General features: G+C 48.1%; 2 protein-coding genes and 1 pseudogene across 2 annotated transcripts; 2 read left to right on the forward strand and 1 right to left on the reverse strand.

Annotated features, from left to right (window-relative positions):
- Positions 1 to 20,302, reverse strand: part of LOC139230230 (zinc finger protein 420-like) — a 37,213-nt pseudogene that overhangs the window by 7,470 nt on the left and 9,441 nt on the right.
- LOC139229881 (histone H4-like) lies at positions 6,625 to 6,974 on the forward strand. The gene has a single exon (XM_070861512.1). It carries the CDS (start codon positions 6,663 to 6,665, stop codon positions 6,972 to 6,974), a length of 312 nt encoding a protein of 103 aa, XP_070717613.1. The 5' UTR covers positions 6,625 to 6,662.
- Positions 13,394 to 13,804, forward strand: LOC139229879 (histone H3-like). Its single transcript, XM_070861511.1, has one exon. It carries the CDS (start codon positions 13,394 to 13,396, stop codon positions 13,802 to 13,804), a length of 411 nt encoding a protein of 136 aa, XP_070717612.1.

The following is a 20,302-nucleotide window of genomic DNA, read 5'->3' on the forward strand; positions in this document are numbered from 1 at the left end:
ATATCGGAGGGACGAGGGAGTGGGAGTGTTTACTGGGACCGTGCAGGAGTTAATATCTGACAGAAACAGTCCGAGATCAGTTTAATTAGAGTAAAACACTCGGTCACTGAGAGTAATACCGAGCTGCCCTGAGCTGCAAGATTGCAGAGATTACAACAGGCAAGCGAGGGTTAAATGTGGGCCATTGTTTCTCTCACTCTCTGACACTGTCCCGCAGTGTGGGATTAATAATGTGTCGGTCTCTGGTAAAATATCAAGTGAGAGAGGAAACTGCATCTTCTGTCTCTCCAATGGCATCTTTCAGGATAAAACGGGACTTCACAGGTCAGTCTGGAACTGCTACTGTGCATGTCTTTCTGTGTCTCACCGCCCTACCTCGCACTCTCCTGTCTCTCGCTCAGCTCTCCCCTCTCTCTGTTTCTCTGTTGCTATCCGCTCTCTCTTGTACAGGTTGTGAAGGCGGGATACTGTTATTTAGCGTGATGTGGAAACATTGTGGAAGTGTAAGACCGATAATGTCTCTGTTTCTCTCTCTGGTGCAATACGTGAAGTGAGCATAATATGGAGACACTGATACAAAGTGTAAGACTGATACTGTGTCTGTCTCTCTGTCTTTTCCGCTGACGCTGTACATGAATGTGTGATACTATTATTGAGTATAATATGGAGACACAGTTTGGGAGTTTAAGACTGATACTGTGTCTGTCTCTCTGTCGCTCTCTCTCATAGCCATCCCTGAGTATGGGATGGTTAAGACACAAGTTACTGTTATATGTCCCTCATTTTACATAAGAACATAGGAAATAGGAGCGGGAATAGGTCATACAGCCCCTCGAGCCTGCTCCGCCATTTTATATGACCTTGGCTGATCCGATCATGGACTCAGGTCCACTTCCCCGCCTGGTCCCCATAACCCCTTATTCCATTATCGGTTAAGAAACTGTCAATCTCTGACTTAAATTTATTCAATGCCCCAGCTTCCACAACTCTCTGAGGCAGCGAATTCCACAGATTTACAATCCTCTGAGAAAATAAATTTCTCCTCGTTTCAGTTTTAAATAGGCAGTCCCTTATTCTAAGATTATGCTCTCTAGTTTTAGTCTCCCCCATCAGTGGAAACATTTTCTCTGCATCCATCTTGTCAAGCCCCCTCATAATCTTATACATTCTTCTGAATTCTAATGAGTGGAGGCCCAACCTCCTCAACCTTTCCTCATGTCAACCCTCTCGTCTCTGGAATCAACCTAGTGAACCTTCTCTAAACTGCCTCCAAAGCAAGTATATCCTTTTGTAAATATGGAAACCATTTTCGGAGGAGGAGAGAGACAAAGAGAGGCTGCAGGGGCGGTGAGCACATTATTTGTATGTTCATGTTAGTCAAACATATTTCTGCATTCGATCAATATAACAACTTAAAGCAGAGATGGGTTAAGCCAGCCACAGCTGTGATTGGCTCCTGCCCCTGACTCTGGGAACAGGCACTGTGAGGAGCGCAGCCTCAGAGTGTTTAACATTTACTGAGCTGGGAAACTACAACTGACCCGAGAATCGGCAGCACAGCCGGGCGGAGAGGAAAACCTGTGCTGGGAACTGTAAATCTAGGCACAGTTTGTGTGTTAATGTGCAGATTTCAGCATTGTGTCATTACAAATGGGTATGAAATCATTACAAATGGGTATGATGTGTGGCCATTACAGAAAAGTGGTTACAGGGTGGCCAAGACTGGGAATTAAACATACAGGGCTATCTGACGATTCGGAAAGATAGACAAGAAGGGAAAGGAGGTGGGGTAGCTCTGTTAATAAAGGATGATATCAGGGCAGTTGTGAGAGACGATATTGGCTCTAATGAAGAAAATGTTGAATCATTGTGGGTGGAGATTAGAGATAGTAAGGGGAAAAAGTCACTGGTGGGCGTAGTTTATAGGCCCCCAAATAATAACTTCATGGTGGGGCGGGCAATAATCAAGGGAATAATGGAGGCATGTGAAAAAGGAACGGCAGTAATCATGGGGGATTTTAACCTGGTCCTGATGAAATGCATCCCAGGGTATTGAAAGAGATGGCGGAAGTTATAGCAGATGCATTCGTTATAATCTACCAAAATTCTCTGGACTCTGGGGAGGTACCAGCGGATTGGAAAGCAGCTAATGTAACGCCTCTGTTTAAAAAAAGGGGGCAGACAAAAGGCAGGTAACTATAGGCTGGTTAGTTTAACATCTGTTGTGGGGAAAATGCTTGAAACTATCATAAAGGAAGAAATAGCGGGACATCTGGATAGGAATAGTGCAATCAAGCAGACGCAGCATGGATTCATGAAGGGGAAATTATGTTTAACTAATTTACTGGAATTCTTTGAGGATATAACGAGCATGGTGGATTGAGGTGTACCGATCGATGTGGTGTATTTAGATTTTCAAAAGGCATTCGACAAGGTGCCACACAAAAGGTTACTGCAGAAGATAAAGGTACGCGGAGTCAGTGGATATGTATTAGCATGGATAGCGAATTGGCTGGCTAACAGAAAGCAGAGAGTCAGGATAAATGGGTCCTTTTCGGGTTGGAAATCGGTGGTTAGTGATGTGCCACAGGGATCGGTGCTGGGACCACAACTGTTTACAATATACATAGATGACCTGGAAGAGGGGACAGAGTGTAGTGTAACAAAATTTGCAGATGACACAAAGATTAGTGGGAAAGCGGGTTGTGTAGAGGACACAGAGAGGCTGCAAAGAGATTTAGATAGGTTAAGCGAATGGGCTAAGGTTTGGCAGATGGAATACAATGTCGGAAAGTGTGAGGTCATCCACCTTGGGGAAAAAAACAGTAAAAGGGAATATTATTTGAGTGGGGAGAAATTACAACATGCTGCGGTGCAGAGGGACCTGGGGGTCCTTGTGCATGAATTTCAAAAAGTTAGTTTGCAGATGCAGCAGGTAATCAGGAAGGCGAATGGAATGTTGGCCTTCATTGCGAGAGGGATGGAGTACAAAAGCAGGGAGGTCCTTCTGCAACCCTGTATAGGGTATTGGTAAGGCCGCACCTGGAGTACTGCTTGCAGTTTTGGTCACCTTACTTAAGGAAGGATATACTAGCTTTGGAAGGGGTACAGAGACGATTCACTAGGCTGATTTCGGAGATGAGAGGGTTATCTTATGATGATAGATTGAGTAGACTGGGTCTTTACTCCTTGGAGTTCAGAAGGATGAGGGGTGATCTTATAGAAACATTTAAAATCATGAAAGAGATAGACAAGATAGGGGCAGAGAGGTTGTTTCCATTGGTGGGGGAGACTAGAAGTAGGGGGCACAGCCTCAAAATACGGAGGAGCCAATTTAAAACCTAGTTGAGAAAGAATTTCTTCTCCCAGAGGGTTGTGAACCTGTGGAATTCTCTGCCCAAGGAAGCAGTTGAGGCTGGCTCATTGAATGTTTTCAAGTCAAAGATAGATAGATTTTTAAGCAATAAGGGAATTAAGGGTTACGGGGAGAGGGCAGGTAAGTGGAGCTGAGTCCACGACCAGATCAGCCATGATCTTATTGAATGGCAGAGCAGGCTCGAGGGGCTAGATGGCCTACTCCTGTTCCTAATTCTTATGCTCTTATGTTCTTATTCACTAGGTTGATTCCGGAGATGAGGGGGTTACCTTATGATGATAGATTGAGTAGACTGGGTCTTTACTCGTTGAAGTTCAGAAGGATGAGGGGTGATCTTATAGAAACATTTAAAATAATGAAAGGGATAGACAAGATAGAGGCAGAGAGGTTGTTTCCATTGGTCGGGGAGACTAGAACTAGGGGGCAAAGCCTCAAAATACGGGGGCGCCAATTTAAACCCGAGTTGAGAAGGAATTTCTTCTCCCAGAGGGTTGTGAATCTGTGGAATTCTCTGCCCAAAGAAGCAGTTGAGGCTAGCTCATTGAATGTATTCAAGTCACAGATGGATAGATTTTTAACCAATAAGGGAATTAAGGGTTATGGGGAGCGGGCGGGTAAGTGGAGCTGAGTCCACTGCCAGATCAGCCATGATCTTGTTGAATGGCGGAGCAGGCTCGAGGGGCTAGATGGCCTACTCCTGTTCCTAATTCTTATGTTCTTATGTTATGTTCTTATGAGAGTGTGTTAAAGGGGCGGGCGGGTTAGACTAATGTCACTGTGTTTGTGTGTCCGCTCTCATCGCCTGATTTCAGAGTCCCTCTTGTGTAAAATTCAAAGATTTCCGTCACAGGATCGCCCTGCTGCCCTGCTCAGTCCTGAAGCTGGAAGTAAACAGGAAGTTTGAGTTGATTTCAAATTTTAGTCGAGAAAAAAAGAAAATATCCGCGATCGGGTGAGAGAGCGCGACCAGTGCAGCAATGAAACGGGTTTCAATCGAAATTGCTGCCTTCCATTCGGATGAAACTTTCTCGACAGCAAACATCCCGGTCTTGGGGACAGAAAGAAGCCAGTCTGGGAGTCGGGAGGTCCCGAGTTGAATTGGAATCGGAGAGTTAGTGAGGAGAGAGAAACACAGAGAGGCTGGAGGGGCGGGGATCTGACAGCAGGATGTCTCCGCCCCGTCCGCTCGCTGCCTTTAAGTTGCTCTGTGTCGCCGCCTCTCGTTTCATTTCTGACCCAGCTCTGACTGTCAGAGAGATTTTCCGAGTCGCGGACATGACTGATAACTGTAGCCGCCGAAACAGCTCCTCCCGCCGCCGCCGTTCAAACCAAGGCTCCCAGCAAGAAGAAGAAGGCGGCTCCCCGCTCCAAGCCAGCCGCTCCCAAATTGGGCAAACAGATCTTCAAGGTTGTGACCGATGGCAGCGATCGCAAGGGGATGTCCCTGGCCCCGATAAAGAAGGCTCTGGCGGCCAAAGGCGGCGATGTGGAGAAGCGCGGGTCCCAGATCAGGTTCAGTATCAAGAAGAATGTGACAAATGGTTCCCTGAAAGCACGGGCGCCTCGGGCTCCTTCAAAGTCCCGAAGATGGAAACCCCGGGGAAAGTGGGAAGAATGGTGAAGAAACCAGCAGCCAAGAAATCTCCAGCCAAGAAATCTCCAGCCAAGCAAACGAGCACCAAGAAGGCGCCAACAGCAAAAAAGACAGCGAAAGCGCCGGCTGGGAAGAAGGCGGTGGCGAAGAAGCCCAAGAGCCCCAAGAAGGCCACAGGCGCAAAGGTGAATGCGGCCAAAACAGGTGGAGAAACCGAGGGCCAAGGCCACGCCCGAATCAGCAAATACCAAGAAAGCAGCGACCAAAAAGTAAATAAAAAGGGCAACTTGTAAATATCTGAACCCAAAGGCTCTTCTCAGAGCCACCCACGCCTCTCAGAAAAGAGCTGATCCCGGAATCAAGTGATCTCTGTCTTGGGGCCGGGCTCAGATTCCAGACGGAATGAAAATGATCCCAGGATCCCTGGTGACTCGCTGACATTGGTTGCAACCACACTCCCCCAGTGTCTGCACCCAGCCTCCCCCAGTGTCTGCACCCAGCCTCCCCCAGTGTCTGCACCCACCCTCTCCCAGTGCCTGCACCCACCCCTCCCCCAGTGTCTGCACCCGCCCCTACCCCAGTGTCTGCACCCACCCCTCCCCCAGTGTCTGCACCCAACTTACACCAGTATCTGCACCCAGCCTCCCGCAGTGTCTGCACGCACCCTCTCCCAGTGTCTGCACCAGCCCCTGCCCCAGTGCCTGCACCCACCCACCCCCAGTGTCTGCACCCACCCTTCCCCAGTGTCTGCACCCACCACTCCCCAGTGTCGACACTCATCCCTCCCCCCAGTGCCTGCACCCAGCCTTCCCCCAGTGTCAGCACCATCCCTTCCCCCAATGTCTGCACGCACCCCCTCCCACAGTGTCTGCACACACCCCTCCCCAGTGTCTGCACCCACCCCTCACCCAGTGTCTGCACACACCCCTCCCCCAGTGTCTGCACGCACCCCTCCCCCAGTGTCAGCACCATCCCCTCCCCCAGTGTCTGCACCCACACCTCCCGCAATGCGTGCACGCACCCCTCCCCCAGTGTCTGCAATAAAGCACACGGAGAATGGCATGCCCGGCCCGGGCCTCAGTGTAATTGGGGGGTTGTTTTCGGCTCCAGTCTCAGTTCCTGGTCATTGTCATTTCACAGATTCAGGGGCAGAGTCTCTGTGAGACGGTGGTACTGGCGGCGATACCCCGCCTCACAACTCAAACCCCAAACACCAGATTCTGCAAATCAGCTGGAAGAAGGTGTTTGTAAACTGCTGAACCCGTCTGTGAGAGGAGATGGAATAAGGTTTGAGATTTAAAGGGAAGGGTCTATATAGGCGGGAATATTCGTGACTGTTAATTATAACGGAACCTTATTTAAAAGCTTCTGGTTCCTGGAAGTCTTGAATATGAATTCCGTGTATGTTGGGGTTGGTGCGGAGCGCTGTGTATTGGAGAAAACAATTTGAAATTGTTGGTTGCAGAAAGCTGGAGGTGGAGCTGGAAGATCAGAGGCCGCACTCTGCTCTGTCTCTCAATCTTGACTCTGTCTCCTCCCCTGCCGCGCTCTCTGTTTAATCTCTCACTCTGTCTCCTCCCCTTCCCGCCTCTCTCACTCTGCACTTTCTCAGTCAGGTCGGGGCCAGCTCTATAAAAAGGAGCCAGGAGCAGTTCGTTCTTCATTCAGCGACAGTTTGAGTGAAGAATCGTCATGTATGGCCGAGGTAAAGGAGGCAAAGGACTGGGCAAAGGCGGAGCCAAGCGGCACCGTAAAGTGTTCCGTGATAACATCCAGGGCATCACCAAACCCGCCATCCGCCGCCTGGCTCACCATGGCGGTGTCAAGCGGATCTCGGGCCTGATCTACGAGGAGGGCCGCGGGGTGCTGAAAGTTTCCCTGGAGAATATGATCAGGGACGCGGTCACCTACACCGAGCACGTCAAGTGCAAGACGGCCACTGCCATTGATGTGGTGTGCGCTCTGAAACGGCAGGGCCGCACTCTCTGTACATTCGGCGGCTGAACAACTCGATCCTTCCCACCCAGCACAATACAAAGGCTCTTCTGAGAGCCACCTACCGCCTCACAGAGATAGATCAGCGACCTGGAGATGGGAGTGTGGACAGTTTGGTTGGGAAATAATTTCAGCTATTTAATTCATGGAAAGTGTTGTGCATTTAACCCTTGACAACCTGTATCACACCACCACCAGAGGGCATCCTGTTGGACTCCCAAGAGATCCCAGCATCCCTTGGGAGCACGGTTAAAAAAGCAAGCCTCCCACACGGTACCTGGACTCTGGAGTCTAATTAAAGGAGGTAAGATCACACTTACTCATTGCATACAGTACTCAGTTTCATCCTTTATTATGAGTGTAACAATTGGTGATGAGATATCCAACAACCGCGCAAAAATGCAACAAACTGTTGGTATCTTGGAGAAGTTCTCAGAAGAGGACGATTGGGAGGCCTTCGTGCAGCGACTCGACCAATACTTCGTGGCTAATGAGCTGGAAGGGGACAAGAACGCTGCCAAATGAAGGGCGATCCTCCTTACCGTCTGTGGGGCAACAACCTATGGCCTCATGAAGAATCTTCTAGCTCCGGTAAAACCAACAACCAAATCCTATGAAGAATTGTGTACACTGGTACGGGAACACCTAAATCCGAAGGAAAGCGTTTTGATGGTTCTACACGTGTCAACGGTCAGAGGGCCTGGAAATGGCGAACTACATCGACGAACTAAGGCGCCTTACAGGACATGGCGAATTTGATGGATTCCTTGAACAAATGCTAAGAGACTTTTTTGTGCTTGGCATTGGCCATGAGGTAATCCTTCGCAAACTATTGACTGTTGAAACACCAAATCTGAGCAAAGCCATAACAATAGCCCAGGCATTTATGTTTACCAGTGATAACACCGAACAAATTTTGCAGCACAAAGAGGTTTCGGCCAATACCGTGCACAAAGTAACGTCGTTTTTGAGCAGGAATATACATGGCAGAATGTACACGCAGGCTGCTGCACGACCTCAGATGACCCAGAGTTCGCCATCAATCGTTAATGCGAGGCAGTTAACACCTTGTTGGCGTTGTGGAGGTGATCATCGGGCCCATCAATGCCGCTTCAAGCACTATCTGTGCAACGGTTGTAGAACAATGGGACACCTCCAACGAATGTGCAGGCGAGCTGCAAACCCTGCAAATCACCATGTTGCAGAGGAAGATCAATCCATGGCGGATCAGGCTGAACCAGAAACTCGAATCGAGGAGGCAGAAGTGTATGGGATACACACCGTCACCACAAAATGTCCACCAATTATGTTAAAAGTTGAACTGAATGGAATTCCAGTATCCATGGAACTGGACACGGGTGCGAGTCAGTTCATAATGAGCAAAAATGACTTTGACAGGCTGTGGTGCAACAAGGCACACAGGCCCAAGCTCAGCCTCATTCACACCAAGCTAAGAACTTAACCAAAGAGCTGATCCCAGTAATTGGCAGTGCAGAAGTCAAAGTCTCCAATGATGGAGCAGTGCACGAACTCCCACTATGGATTGTGCCAGGTGATGGCCCCACTATTCGGCAGAAGCTGGCTGGGAAAAATCCGCTGGAACTGGGATGACATCCGAGTGCTTTCATCCATCGACAACGCCTCATGTACCCAGATTCTGAGCAGATTTCCATCGTTGATCATGCCAGGCATTGGAAGTTTCTCGCGGGCGAAAGTGGAGATCCATTTGGTTCCCGATACACGACCCATCCACCACAAGGCACGGGCGGTACCATATATGATGTGTGAGAAAGTGGAAATTGAGCTGGACAGGCTGCAGCGAGAAGGCATCATGGCACCGGCGGAATTCAATGAATGGGCCAGTCTGATTGTCCCGGTACTCAAAGGTGATGGCATGGTCAGAATTTATGGGGACTATAAAGTAACGATTAACCATTTCTTGCTACAGGACCAGTACCTGCTACCCAAGGCAGACAACCTATTTGCGACCCTGGCTGGAGGAATCTTCAAAAGGCCTCACCTACATCAACACGCACAAAGGTCTGTTCGTCTATAACAGATGCCCGTTTGGGATTCAATCGGCTGCAGCAATTTTCCAACGGAACATGGAGAGCCTGCGAAAGTCGGTCGCGTGCAGTATGGTTTTCCAGGATGACATACTGGTCACAGGTTGGCTCACCATCGAACACTTGAAGAATAATCAAGAGGTTCTAAGTCAGCTAGATCGCATGGGACTGAGGTTGAAATGCTCAAAGTGTGTTTTCCTGGCATTAAAGGTCGAGTTCTTAGGGAGAAGGATCCCGGCAGATGGCATCAGACCCACCCATGCCAAGATGGAGGCCTTCAAGAACACGCCGAGACCACAGAACGTGACGGAACTGCGGTCATTCCTGGAACCCCTCAACTATTTTGGTCATTTCCGACCCGGGTTAAGCACCTTGCTAGAACCCCTACATGTGTTACTGTGCAAGGGAGACGGCTGAGTATGAGGGAATTCAAAAGAGGCTGCCTTTGAGAAAGCCAGAAATCTGTTATGTTCAAACAAACTGCTTGTTCTGTATAACCCATGTAAACGACTAGTGCTAGCTAGCGATGCATCATCATTGGGGTCGGGTGTGTGTTACAACAGGCTAACGAATTGGGGATTTTGCAACTGGTCACTTATGCGTCCAGGAGTCTGTCCAAGGCCGAAAGGTCTACAGCATGATTGAAAAAGAATTTACGGGGTGAGAAAAATGCATCAGTATTTGTTTGGTCTCAAGTCTGAGCTAGAAACTGATCGTATCACTATTTTCAGAGAGCAAAGGGATTAACACCAATGCCTCTGCCCACATCCAAAGATGGGCGCTCATGCTGTCGGCATACAACTATGGAATTTGCCACAGACCGGGCACAGAGAACTGCGCTGATGCTCTCAGTCGGCTACCATTGCCCACCACCGGGGTGGAAATGACACTTGTTCATGGTAATGGAGGCATTCGAGAATGAGAAGTCACCCGTTACAGCCCACCAGATCAGGACCTGGACCAGCTAGGATCCTTTACTGTCCCTGGTAAAAAAAAACTGTGTCCTCCATGGGAGTTGGTTCAGCATCCCAGTGGAGATGCAGGAAGAGATTAAGCCATTCCACAGGCTCAAAGATGAAATGTCCTTACAGGCGGACTGTCTTTTGTGGGGTAATCGCGTGGTCTTGCCCAAGAAAGGCAGAAAAACGTTCATACGCAACCTACACAGCACCCATCCAGGCATTGTAATGATGAAAGCCATAGCCAGATCGCATGTCTGGTTGCCCAGCATTGACTCAGATTTAGAGTCATGCGTGTGCCAGTGCAACACCTGCTCTCAACTGAGCAATGCACTCAGAGAGGCACCACTAAGTTTGTGGTCGCGACCTTCCAAACCATGGTCTAGGATCCACGTCAACTATGCGGGCCCATTTCTAGGTAAAATGTTCTTGGTTCTTGTGGATGCTTATTCAAAATGGATTGAATGTGTAATAATGTCTGTAAGCACATCCACCATCGAGAACCTACGAACCATATTTGCCACACACGTTATGCCTGATGTCCTAGTCAGCGACAATAGGCCGTGTTTCACCAGTGCTGAATTCAAGGAATTCATGATCCGCAATGGGATCAAGCACATCACATCTGCCCCGTTCAAGCCTGCATCCAATGGCTGGGCAGAACGGGAAGTTCAAACCATCAATCAAAGCTTGAAATACATGTCGAAAGACTCCCTGCAGACCTGACTGTCCCGAGTTCTGCTCAACTACTGCATCAGACCTCACTCGCTCACTGGGGTACCCCCAGCTGAGCTGCTCATGAAAAGAGGGCTCAAAACAAGGCTCTCTCTCTTTTGTCCACTCTGACGTCCATGATCATGTCAAGGGCAGGTGGCATCAAGAAAGCATGTACCATGATTGCATAAATTTGTCACGTGATATTGAGGTCAATGACCCTGTGTCTGTACTCAATTATGGACATGGTCCCAAATGGCTTGCTGGCACAGTCATAGCCAAAGAAGGGAGTAGGGTGTTTCAGGTCAAATTGACCAATGGACTAACGTGCAGAAAGCATTTGGACCAAATCAAATTGTGGTTCACTAACAACTACGAACAACCTGAAGAGGACACCACCAACTTCGACCTTCCAACACACACACAAGTGGCAACAGACATCACGGTTGACCACAAAGCAGAACTCACCATCCCTGGCAGCCCAGCAAGGCCAGCTGCCCAGCAGCCCAGTGAAGAACCAACCAACTCACCCACACCTGCATTTGTACCGAGACATTCGACAAGGGAGCGAAGAGCCCCAGATCGTCTCACCCTGTAAATAAGTGTACTATTGACTTTACAAGAGAGTGATATTATGTTTTTAACCCTTGGCAACCTGTATCACACCACCACTGGAGGGCCTACCTGTTGGAGTCCCAAGAGATCCCAGCATCCTTTGGGAGCACAGTATATAATCAGGCCCCCAAGCTGTATCTGCACTCTGGAGTCTAATTAAAGGAGCTAAGGTCACACTTACTCATTGCATACAATACTCAATTTCATCCTTTATTATGAGCATAACAGAAAGAAAGAAAGACTTGGATTTATATAGCGCCTTACGTGACCACCGGACATCTCAAAGCCAATGAAGTACTTTTGCAGTATAGTCGCTGTAGCAATATGGGAATTATTAAATATTTTAGAACAATGTTTTAATATGAGAGATCAGAAACTCTGATTATTATGGTCAAAATGGCCGGGTGGGGATACAGAGTCTCCTTTACCCAGACATTACAGTCTCCCCTCACAGATAATCCTGTCGTGTTGTGAGGTTTCTGTGTGAGAATCGGTTAAATGGGACGGCACTGGCGGGATCGATGCGGGAATTTGTATTTACAGGATGCAGTGACCGGAGAATTATTCCTGCCCAGTACAGTTCGATCAGGGAATGGGACAGAATTCAAACTGGAATGTTAAAAAGAATGGGATTGATGACTTATAATGGGGCACCATCTTCATCATAGGCATTCCCTCGGAATCGAGGAAGACTTGCTTCCACTCTAAAAATGAGTCCTTAGGTGGCTGAACAGTCCAATATGAGAACCACAGTCCATGTCACAGATGGGACAGATAATCGTTGAGGGAAATGGTGGGTGGGACAGATTTTCTGCACGCTCTTTCTGCTGCCTGCACTAGATTTCTGCATTTCAGCACCTTCCCGGATGCACTTCCTCCACTTAGAGCAGTCTTTGGCCAGGAACTCCCAGGTTTCAGTGGTGATATTGCACTTTATCAGGGAGGCTTTGAGGGTGTCCTTGTAAGTATTCCTCTGCCCACCTTTGGCTCGTTTGCCATGAAGGAGTTGCGAGTAGAGCATTTGCTTTGGGAGTCTCGTGTCTGGCATGCAAACAATGTGGCTTGCCCAGCGGAGCTGATCAAGTGTCATCAGTGCATCAATGCTGGGGCTGTTGGCCTGGTCAAGGACCCTAACGTTGGTGCATCTGTCCTCCCAGGAAATTGGTAGGATCTTGCGGAGACATTGTTGGTGGTGTTTCTCCAGTGACTTGAGGTGTCTACTGTACATGGTCCATGTCTATGAGCCTTACAGGAGGACAGGTATTACTTCAGCCCTGTAGACCATGAGCTTAGTGGAAGATTTGAAGGCCTGGTCTTCAAACACTCTTTTCCTCAGGTGGCCGAAGGCTGCACTGGCACACTGGAGGCGCTGTTGAATCTCGTTGTCTATGTCTGCTCTTGTTGATAAGAGACTTCCAAGATATGGGAGATGATTCATGTTGTCCAGGGCCATGCTGTGGATCTTAGTCACTGGGGTGGGGGGGGGGGGGTGGAGTCAGTGCTGTGCGGCGGGGACAGGTTGGTGGAGGACTTTTGTCTAACTGATGTTTAGTGTAAGGCCTATGCTCTTGTATGCCTCAGTAAATACGTCGACTATGTCCTGGAATTCAACCTCTGTATATGCGCAGACGCAGGCGTCACCGGCGCATTGTAGCTCAACGACAGAGGTTGGAGTGGTCTTGGACCTGACCTGGAGACAGCAAAGGTTGAACAGGTTCCCACTGGTTCTGTATTTTAGTTCCACTCCAGCGGGGAGCTTGTTGACTGTGAGGTGGAACATGGCAGCTGCGTTATAAAGAGTGGGATTCTTACATTGCTGGCGGGAAATTAGAGTTTCTTTAATCTCTGTTTTTTGATACTCTGAAATTGGCGGGCTTTTTGAAATTAACGAAATGTCAGTTTCATTTCAGTCAATCATGGCCCAGTCATCCCCGTCCTTCTGTTTCGTTCTCGGTGAATTGGTTCAAACTTCACTGGTAATCGGGCTGCGACCAATCACAGCCCTGGGGCGGACCCTCACAGACACTTAAAAGGAGGCTCCGCATTCCAGTTCGTGCTGAGATCCGTTCAGAAGATGGCCAGGACCAAGCAGGCAGTGCTCAAGTCGACCAGAGGGAAAGCTCCTCGAAAACAGCTGGCGACCAAAGCGGCCCGGAAGAGCATTCCGGCCACGGGTGGAGTGAAGAAGCCTCATCGCCACAGATCCGGCACCGTGGCTCTGTGGGAAATCCGCCGCTACCAGAAATTCACTGAACTGCTGATCCGCAAGCTGCCCTTCCAACGCCTGGTGCAGGAGATCGCTCAGGACTTGAAGACCGACCTGCGCTTCCGTTGCTCGGCCGTCATGGCCCTGCAGGAAGCCAGCGAGGCTTACCTGCTGGGACTGTTTGAGGACACCAACCTGTGCGCAATCCACGCCAAGCGAGTCACCATCATGCCTAAAGATATCCAGCTGGCCCGCCGCATCCGTGGGGAGCGCGCCTAGACTCCCCCTGCCCGGGCTCGAAGCTTCAGCACCAAGTGCAACAACCGCTCTTTTCAGAGCCACTAAATCAGCAAAGGAAAGAACTGCAACCAGCGCCAGGCAAACTCGCCTGTGCACACACCGTGCAGGTTTTGTAGGGTTACTGTAACTGGATTTACACACTGCAGGTGGTGAATGTCTGATGGTGCGGGTTTGATCCAGGTTTAAATGTGAGTGAGATGCACCCGTCCAATGCGGGTGGGTCATCCTCATAGACAGTCGCTCAGAATCGAGGAAGACTTGCTTCCACTCTAAAAAACGAGTTCTTGGGTGGCTCATCAGTCCAATACGAGGACCACAGTCCATCACAGGAGGGACGCTCTTTCCGCTGCCTGCGCTTGATATCCGCATGCTCTCGGCAATGAGACTCGAGGTGCTCAGTGACTTCCCAGATGCAGTTCCTCCACCTATGGTGGTCTTTGGTCAGGAACTCCCAAGTGTCAGTGAGGAAGCTGCACTCTTTCTGGGAAGCTTTGAGAATGTCCTTGTAATGTTTCCTCTGCCCACCTTTGGCTCATTTGTGAAGGAGTTCTGAGTAGAGTACTTGCTTTGGGAGTCTCGTGTCTGGCATGTGAACAATGAAAAGAGTGTTTGAAGACCAGGCCCTTAAATCTACCACCAAACTCATGGTCTACAACGCTGTAGTAATACCCGCCCTCCTGTATGGCTCAGAGACATGGACCATGTAACCACCACCAACGATGTCTCTGCAAGATCCTACAAATCCCCTGGGAGGACAGACGCATCTACATTAGCGTCCTCGACCAGGCCAACATCCCCAGCGTTGATCCATGTGATCTTTAAAAGTTGACCATTGCCTATCCACCGTTACCCCTTTATGTATCATTCGCCAGTCTATCCTAGCCAAATCGTGTCTCATACCGTCGAAGTTACCTTTCTTTAAGTTCAGGACTTTAGTCCCTGAATTAACTGTGTCACTATCCATCTTAATGAAGAATTCTACCATGTTATGGTCAATCTTCCCCAAGGGGCCTCGCACAACAAGATTGCTAATTAATCCCCTCTCCTTACACATCACCCAGTCTAGGATGGCAAGCTCTCTAGTTGGTTCTCACCATATTGGTTTAGAAAACCATCCCTTATCCACTCCAGGAAATCCTCCTCCACCGCATTGCTACCAGTTTGTTTAGCCCAATCTATATGTAGATTAAAGTCACCCATAATGACTGCTGTACCTTTATTGCATGCATCCCTAATGTAATGTTTGATGTCATCCCCAACCTCGCTATGACTGGGTATCTGTACACAACCTCCACTAGCCTTTTCTGGCCTTTTGTGTTCTGCAGCTATACCCATACAGATTCCATCTCATCCACGCTAATGTCCTTCCTTACTATTGCGTTAATCTCCTCTTTAACCAGCAACGCTACCCCACCTCCTTTTCCTTTCAGTCTATCTTTCCTGAATATTGAATACCCTTGGATATTGAGTTCCTAGCCTTGGTCACCCTGGAGCCATGTCTCCGTAATCCCAATTACATCATATCTGTTAACAGCTATCTGTGCAGTTAATTCATCCACTTTATTACGCATGCTCCTCGCATTGAGACACAGAGCCTTCAGACTTGTTTTGTTAACACACGTTGTTCTTTTTAAATTATGTTGCAATGTCGCCCTTTTTGATTTTTGCCTGTGAAATTTCTGCCTTCTACTTTTACTTTTCTTCTTTATACCTTTTGCTTCTGACCCCATTTTACTATCTCCCTGCATAGATTCCCATCCCCCTGCCCTATTAGTTTAACTTCTCCCCAACAGCACTAGCAAACACTCCCCCTAGGACATTGCTTCCAGTCCTGCCCAGGTGCAGACGATCCAGTTTGTACTGGTCCCACCTCCCCCAGAACCGGTTCCAATATCGCAGGAATTTGAATCCCTCCCTCTTGCACCATTCCTTAAGCCACGTATTCTTCTTAACTATCCTGTCATTCCTACTCTGACTAGCACGTGGCACTGGTAACAATCCTGAGATTACTACCTTTTGAGGCCATACTTTTTAATTTAACTCCCAGCTCCCTAAATTCAGCTTGTAGGACCTCATCCCGCCTTTTAACTATATCATTGGTACCTATATGCACCACGACAACTGGCTGTTCACCCTCCCCCTCAGAATGGCCTGCAGGCGCTCAGGGACATCCTTGACCCTTGCAACAGGGAGGCAACTTAACATCCTGGAGTCTCGACAGAGACCACAAAAACGCCTATCTATTCCCCTTACAATAGAATCCCCTACCACTATAGCTCTCCCACTCTTTTTCCTGCCCTCCTGCACAGCAGAGCCACCCTTGGTGCCATGAACTTGGCTGCTGCTGTCTTCCCCTGATTGGCCATCTCCCCCAACAGTACCCAAGGTGGTATATCTGTTTTGGAGGGAGATGACTGCAGGGGACCCCTGTAATGAGAGAGGATTAATTACCAATCTCGTTGTGCGAGGCCCCTTGGGGAAGAGTGACCATAATATAGTGGAATTCTACATTAGGATGGAGAATGAAACAGTTAATTCAGAGACCATGGTCCAGAACTTAAAGAAGGGTAACTTTGAAGGTATGAGGCGTGAATTGGCTAGGATAGATTGGCGAATGATACTGAAGGGGTTGACTGTGGATGGGCAATGGCAGACATTTAGAGAGCGCATGGATGACCTACAACAATTGTACATTCCTGTCTGGTGTAAAAATAAAAAAGGGAAGGTGGCTCAACCGTGGCTATCAAGGGAAATTAGGGATAGTATTAAAGGCAAGGAAGTGGCATACAAATTGGCCAGAAATAGCAGTGAACCCAGAGACTGGCAGAAATTTAGAACTCAGCAGAGGAGGACAAAGGATTTGATTAGGGCAGGGAAAATGGAGTATGAGAAAAAGCTTGCAGGGAACATTAAGACGGATTGCAAAAGTTTCTATAGATATGTAAAGAGAAAAAGGTTAGTAAAGACAAACGTAGGTCCCCTGCAGTCAGAATCAGGGGAAGTCATAATGGGGAACAAAGAAATGGCGGACCAATTGAACAAGTACTTTGGTTCGGTATTCACTAAGGAGGATACTAACAACTTTCCGATATAAAAGGGGTCAGAGGGTTTAGTAAGGAGGAGGAACTGAGGGAAATCATTATTAGGCGGGAAATTGTGTTGGGGAAATTGATGGGATTGAGGACCGATAAATCCCCAGGGCCTGATGGACTGCATCCCAGGATACTTAAGGACGTGGCCTTGGAAATAGCGGATGCATTTACAGTCATTTTCCAACATTCCATTGACTCTGGATCAGTTCCTATCGAGTGGAGGGTAGCCAATGTAACCCCACTTTTTTTAAAAAAGGAGGGAGAGAGAAAACAGGGAATTATAGACCGGTCAGCCTGACATTGGTAGTGGGTAAAATGATGGAATCAATTATTAAGGATGTCATAGCAGCGCATTTGGAAAGAGGTGACATGATGGGTCCAAGTCAGCATGGATTTGTGAAAGGGGAATCATGCTTGACAAATCTTCTGGAATTTTTTGAGGATGTTTCCAGTAGAGTGGACAAGGGAGAACCAGTTGATGTGGTATATTTGGACTTTCAGAAGGCTTTCGACAAGGTCCCACACAAGAGATTAATGTGCAAAGTTAAAGCACATGGGATTGGGGGTAGTGTGCTGACATGGATTGAGAACTGGTTGTCAGACAGGAAGCAAAGAGTAGGAGTAAATGGGTACTTTTCAGAATGGCAGGCAGTGACTAGTGGGGTACTGCATGGTTCTGTGCTGGGGCCCCAGCTGTTTACACTGTACATTAATGATTTAGACGAGATTATTAAATGTAGTATCTCCAAATTTGCGGATGACACTAAGTTGGGTGGCAGTGTGAGCTGCGAGGAGGATGCTATGAGGCTGCAGAGCGACTTGGATAGGTTAGGTGAGTGGGCAAATGCATGGCAGATGAAGTATAATGTGGATAAATGTGAGGTTATCCACTTTGGTGGTAAAATCAGAGAGACAGACTATTATCTGAATGGTGACAGATTAGGAAAAGGGGAGGTGCAACGAGACCTGGGTGTCATGGTATATCAGTCATTGAAGGTTGGCATGCAGGTACAGCAGGCGGTTAAGAAAGCAAATGGCATGTTGGCCTTCATAGCGAGGGGATTTGAGTACAGGGGCAGGGAGGTGTTGCTACAGTTGTACAGGGCCTTGGTGAGGCCACACCTGGAGTATTGTGTACAGTTTTGGTCTCCTAACCTGAGGAAGGACATTCTTGCTATTGAGGGAGTGCAGCAAAGGTTCACCAGACAGCGAAGATTCCCAGGATAACGGGACTGACCTATCAAGAAAGACTGGATCAATTGGGCTTGTATTCACTGGAGTTCAGAAGAATGAGAGGGGATCTCATAGAAACGTTTAAAATTCTGATGGGTTTAGACAGGTTAGATGCAGGAAGAATGTTCCCAATGTTGGGGAAGTCCAGAACCAGGGGTCACAGTCTAAGGATAAGGGGTAAGCCATTTAGGACCGAGATGAGGAGAAACTTCTTCACCCAGAGAGTGGTGAACCTGTGGAATTCTCTACCACAGAAAGTTGTTGAGGCCAATTCACTAAATATATTCAAAAAGGAGTTAGATGTAGTCCTTACTACTAGGGAGATCATGGGGTATGGCGAGAAAGCAGGAATGGGGTACTGAAGTTGCATGTTCAGTCATGAACTCATTGAATGGCGGTGCAGGCTAGAAGGGCTGAATGGCCTACTCCTGCACCTATTTTCTATGTTTCTAATACCTTCATTCCACTGCTCTTTTTGATGGTCACCCATTCCCTATCTGGCTGTGTAATCTTTACCTGCGGTGTGACCAACTCACTAAATGTATTATTCTTGACATCCTCAGCATCGCAAATGCTCCCGAGTGAATCCATGTGCAGCTCCAGTGCCGAAATGCAGTCTGACAGGAGCTGCAGTTGGATACACTTCCCGCACACATAATAGTCAGGGACTTGGAGCTGGTGTACTTGGTCACCGCCTTTGTCCATTCTGACCAGCATGCTTGGCCAGTTCCCCAGGCAGCAGCAGGCGCACAGTGGTCTGGATCTCCGGGAAGCTGATGGTGCGATGCTTTTTGTAATGGGCCAGGCGGGAAGCCTCACCCGCGATGCGCTTGAAAATATCGTTCACAAATGAGTTCATGATGTCCATGGCCTTGGAGGAGATGCCGGTTTCGGGTGAACCTGCTTCATCACTGTGTAGATGTCGATGGAGCAACTCTCCTTCCTCGATATGCTGCGCTTCTTGCCGCTCTTCGGTTGTGTTTTCTTGATTGCTTTCTTGGCAGTAACCATTTTATTTTCATCAGCCATCGTCTCCTTCAGTCCAGCGCAGATTTGAGGAAACTCTGCTCCGAATCCGCATTATATGGGCAGCCCCACACTCCACCCACAGCCCTATGGTAATGAGGGGTGGGTAAAGGCAATGATTGTGATTGGTTCATTGGTGGCCTTGTCAATTGCCATTGTTCTATATCTCTCTGATTGATCTCTTTAAAAATCCAATCAGATTTGTTGCTCGCCACAATCACAAATTCTTGAATGATGTCATCAGTTACAACACCTCTTGAGTTATACTCTGTTCTTTGTGTGTTTCTATTCTGCTCTCAGGCCAAAATCTTACGAGGAAGGTTCATTCAATTTTTAGTATATATTCAATGATTTAAACAGCAAACTCGCTGCTCTGTTTGTCGATCTACATTACTACATGTTCAACAGACATTGACCGGTTGATAACTGAGAGCGACTGAGGGTCACCTGGTCAGGAAACTCCCCGCTTATCAACCGTAGGGATTTAATATTAAGTAGAGAAATAGGGACTTGGGTTTATATTGCACCTTTCATGACCGTCGGAGTTCTGAACGTGCTTCGCAGCCAATGAAGTACTTTTAGAAGTGTAGACATTGTAGTAATGTAGGAAAAGCGGCAGACATTTCGCATACAGCAAGCTCCCATAAACAGCAATTTGATAATGACCAGATAAGCTGTTGTGTTAGGTTGATCGAGGGATAAGTATTGGCCAGAGCACCGGGGATAACCTGCATGCTCTTCTTCAAAATAGTAGCTGTGGGATCTATTACGTCCACCTGAAAGAGCCGAAGGGATCTTGGTTTCACATCTCTTCCTATAGATGGCACCTCAAACAGTGCAGCACTCCCTCATCACTGCACTGGTGTGTCAGCCTAGATTGTTATGCTCAAGTCCCTGGAGTGGGACTTGAACCCACAACCTTCTGACTCAGAAGCGAGAGTGCTACCAACTGAAACACAGCTGATAAGATTGTGATCAATCGATCAGTTTCTTTAGACAGTAAGCAGCCCTTTCATTGATAGTGTGGGTGGCTCTGAAAATAACTTTATTAGATTAAAACTTGTCCACTTTATTTGTTCTTGCTGGGCCCAGTATTGGATTTCTTTGTCAGAAGCAGAGACTGGAT

Source organism: Pristiophorus japonicus, chromosome 19 (genome assembly GCF_044704955.1).
Source record: "Pristiophorus japonicus isolate sPriJap1 chromosome 19, sPriJap1.hap1, whole genome shotgun sequence".
Classification (NCBI taxonomy): Eukaryota; Metazoa; Chordata; class Chondrichthyes; family Pristiophoridae; genus Pristiophorus; species Pristiophorus japonicus.

Bases quoted from the DNA above. Each gene is read 5' to 3' on its own strand.
- LOC139229881 (XM_070861512.1), top strand. From the start codon at position 6,663: ATGTATGGCCGAGGTAAAGGAGGCAAAGGACTGGGCAAAGGCGGAGCC.
- LOC139229879 (XM_070861511.1), top strand. From the start codon at position 13,394: ATGGCCAGGACCAAGCAGGCAGTGCTCAAGTCGACCAGAGGGAAAGCT.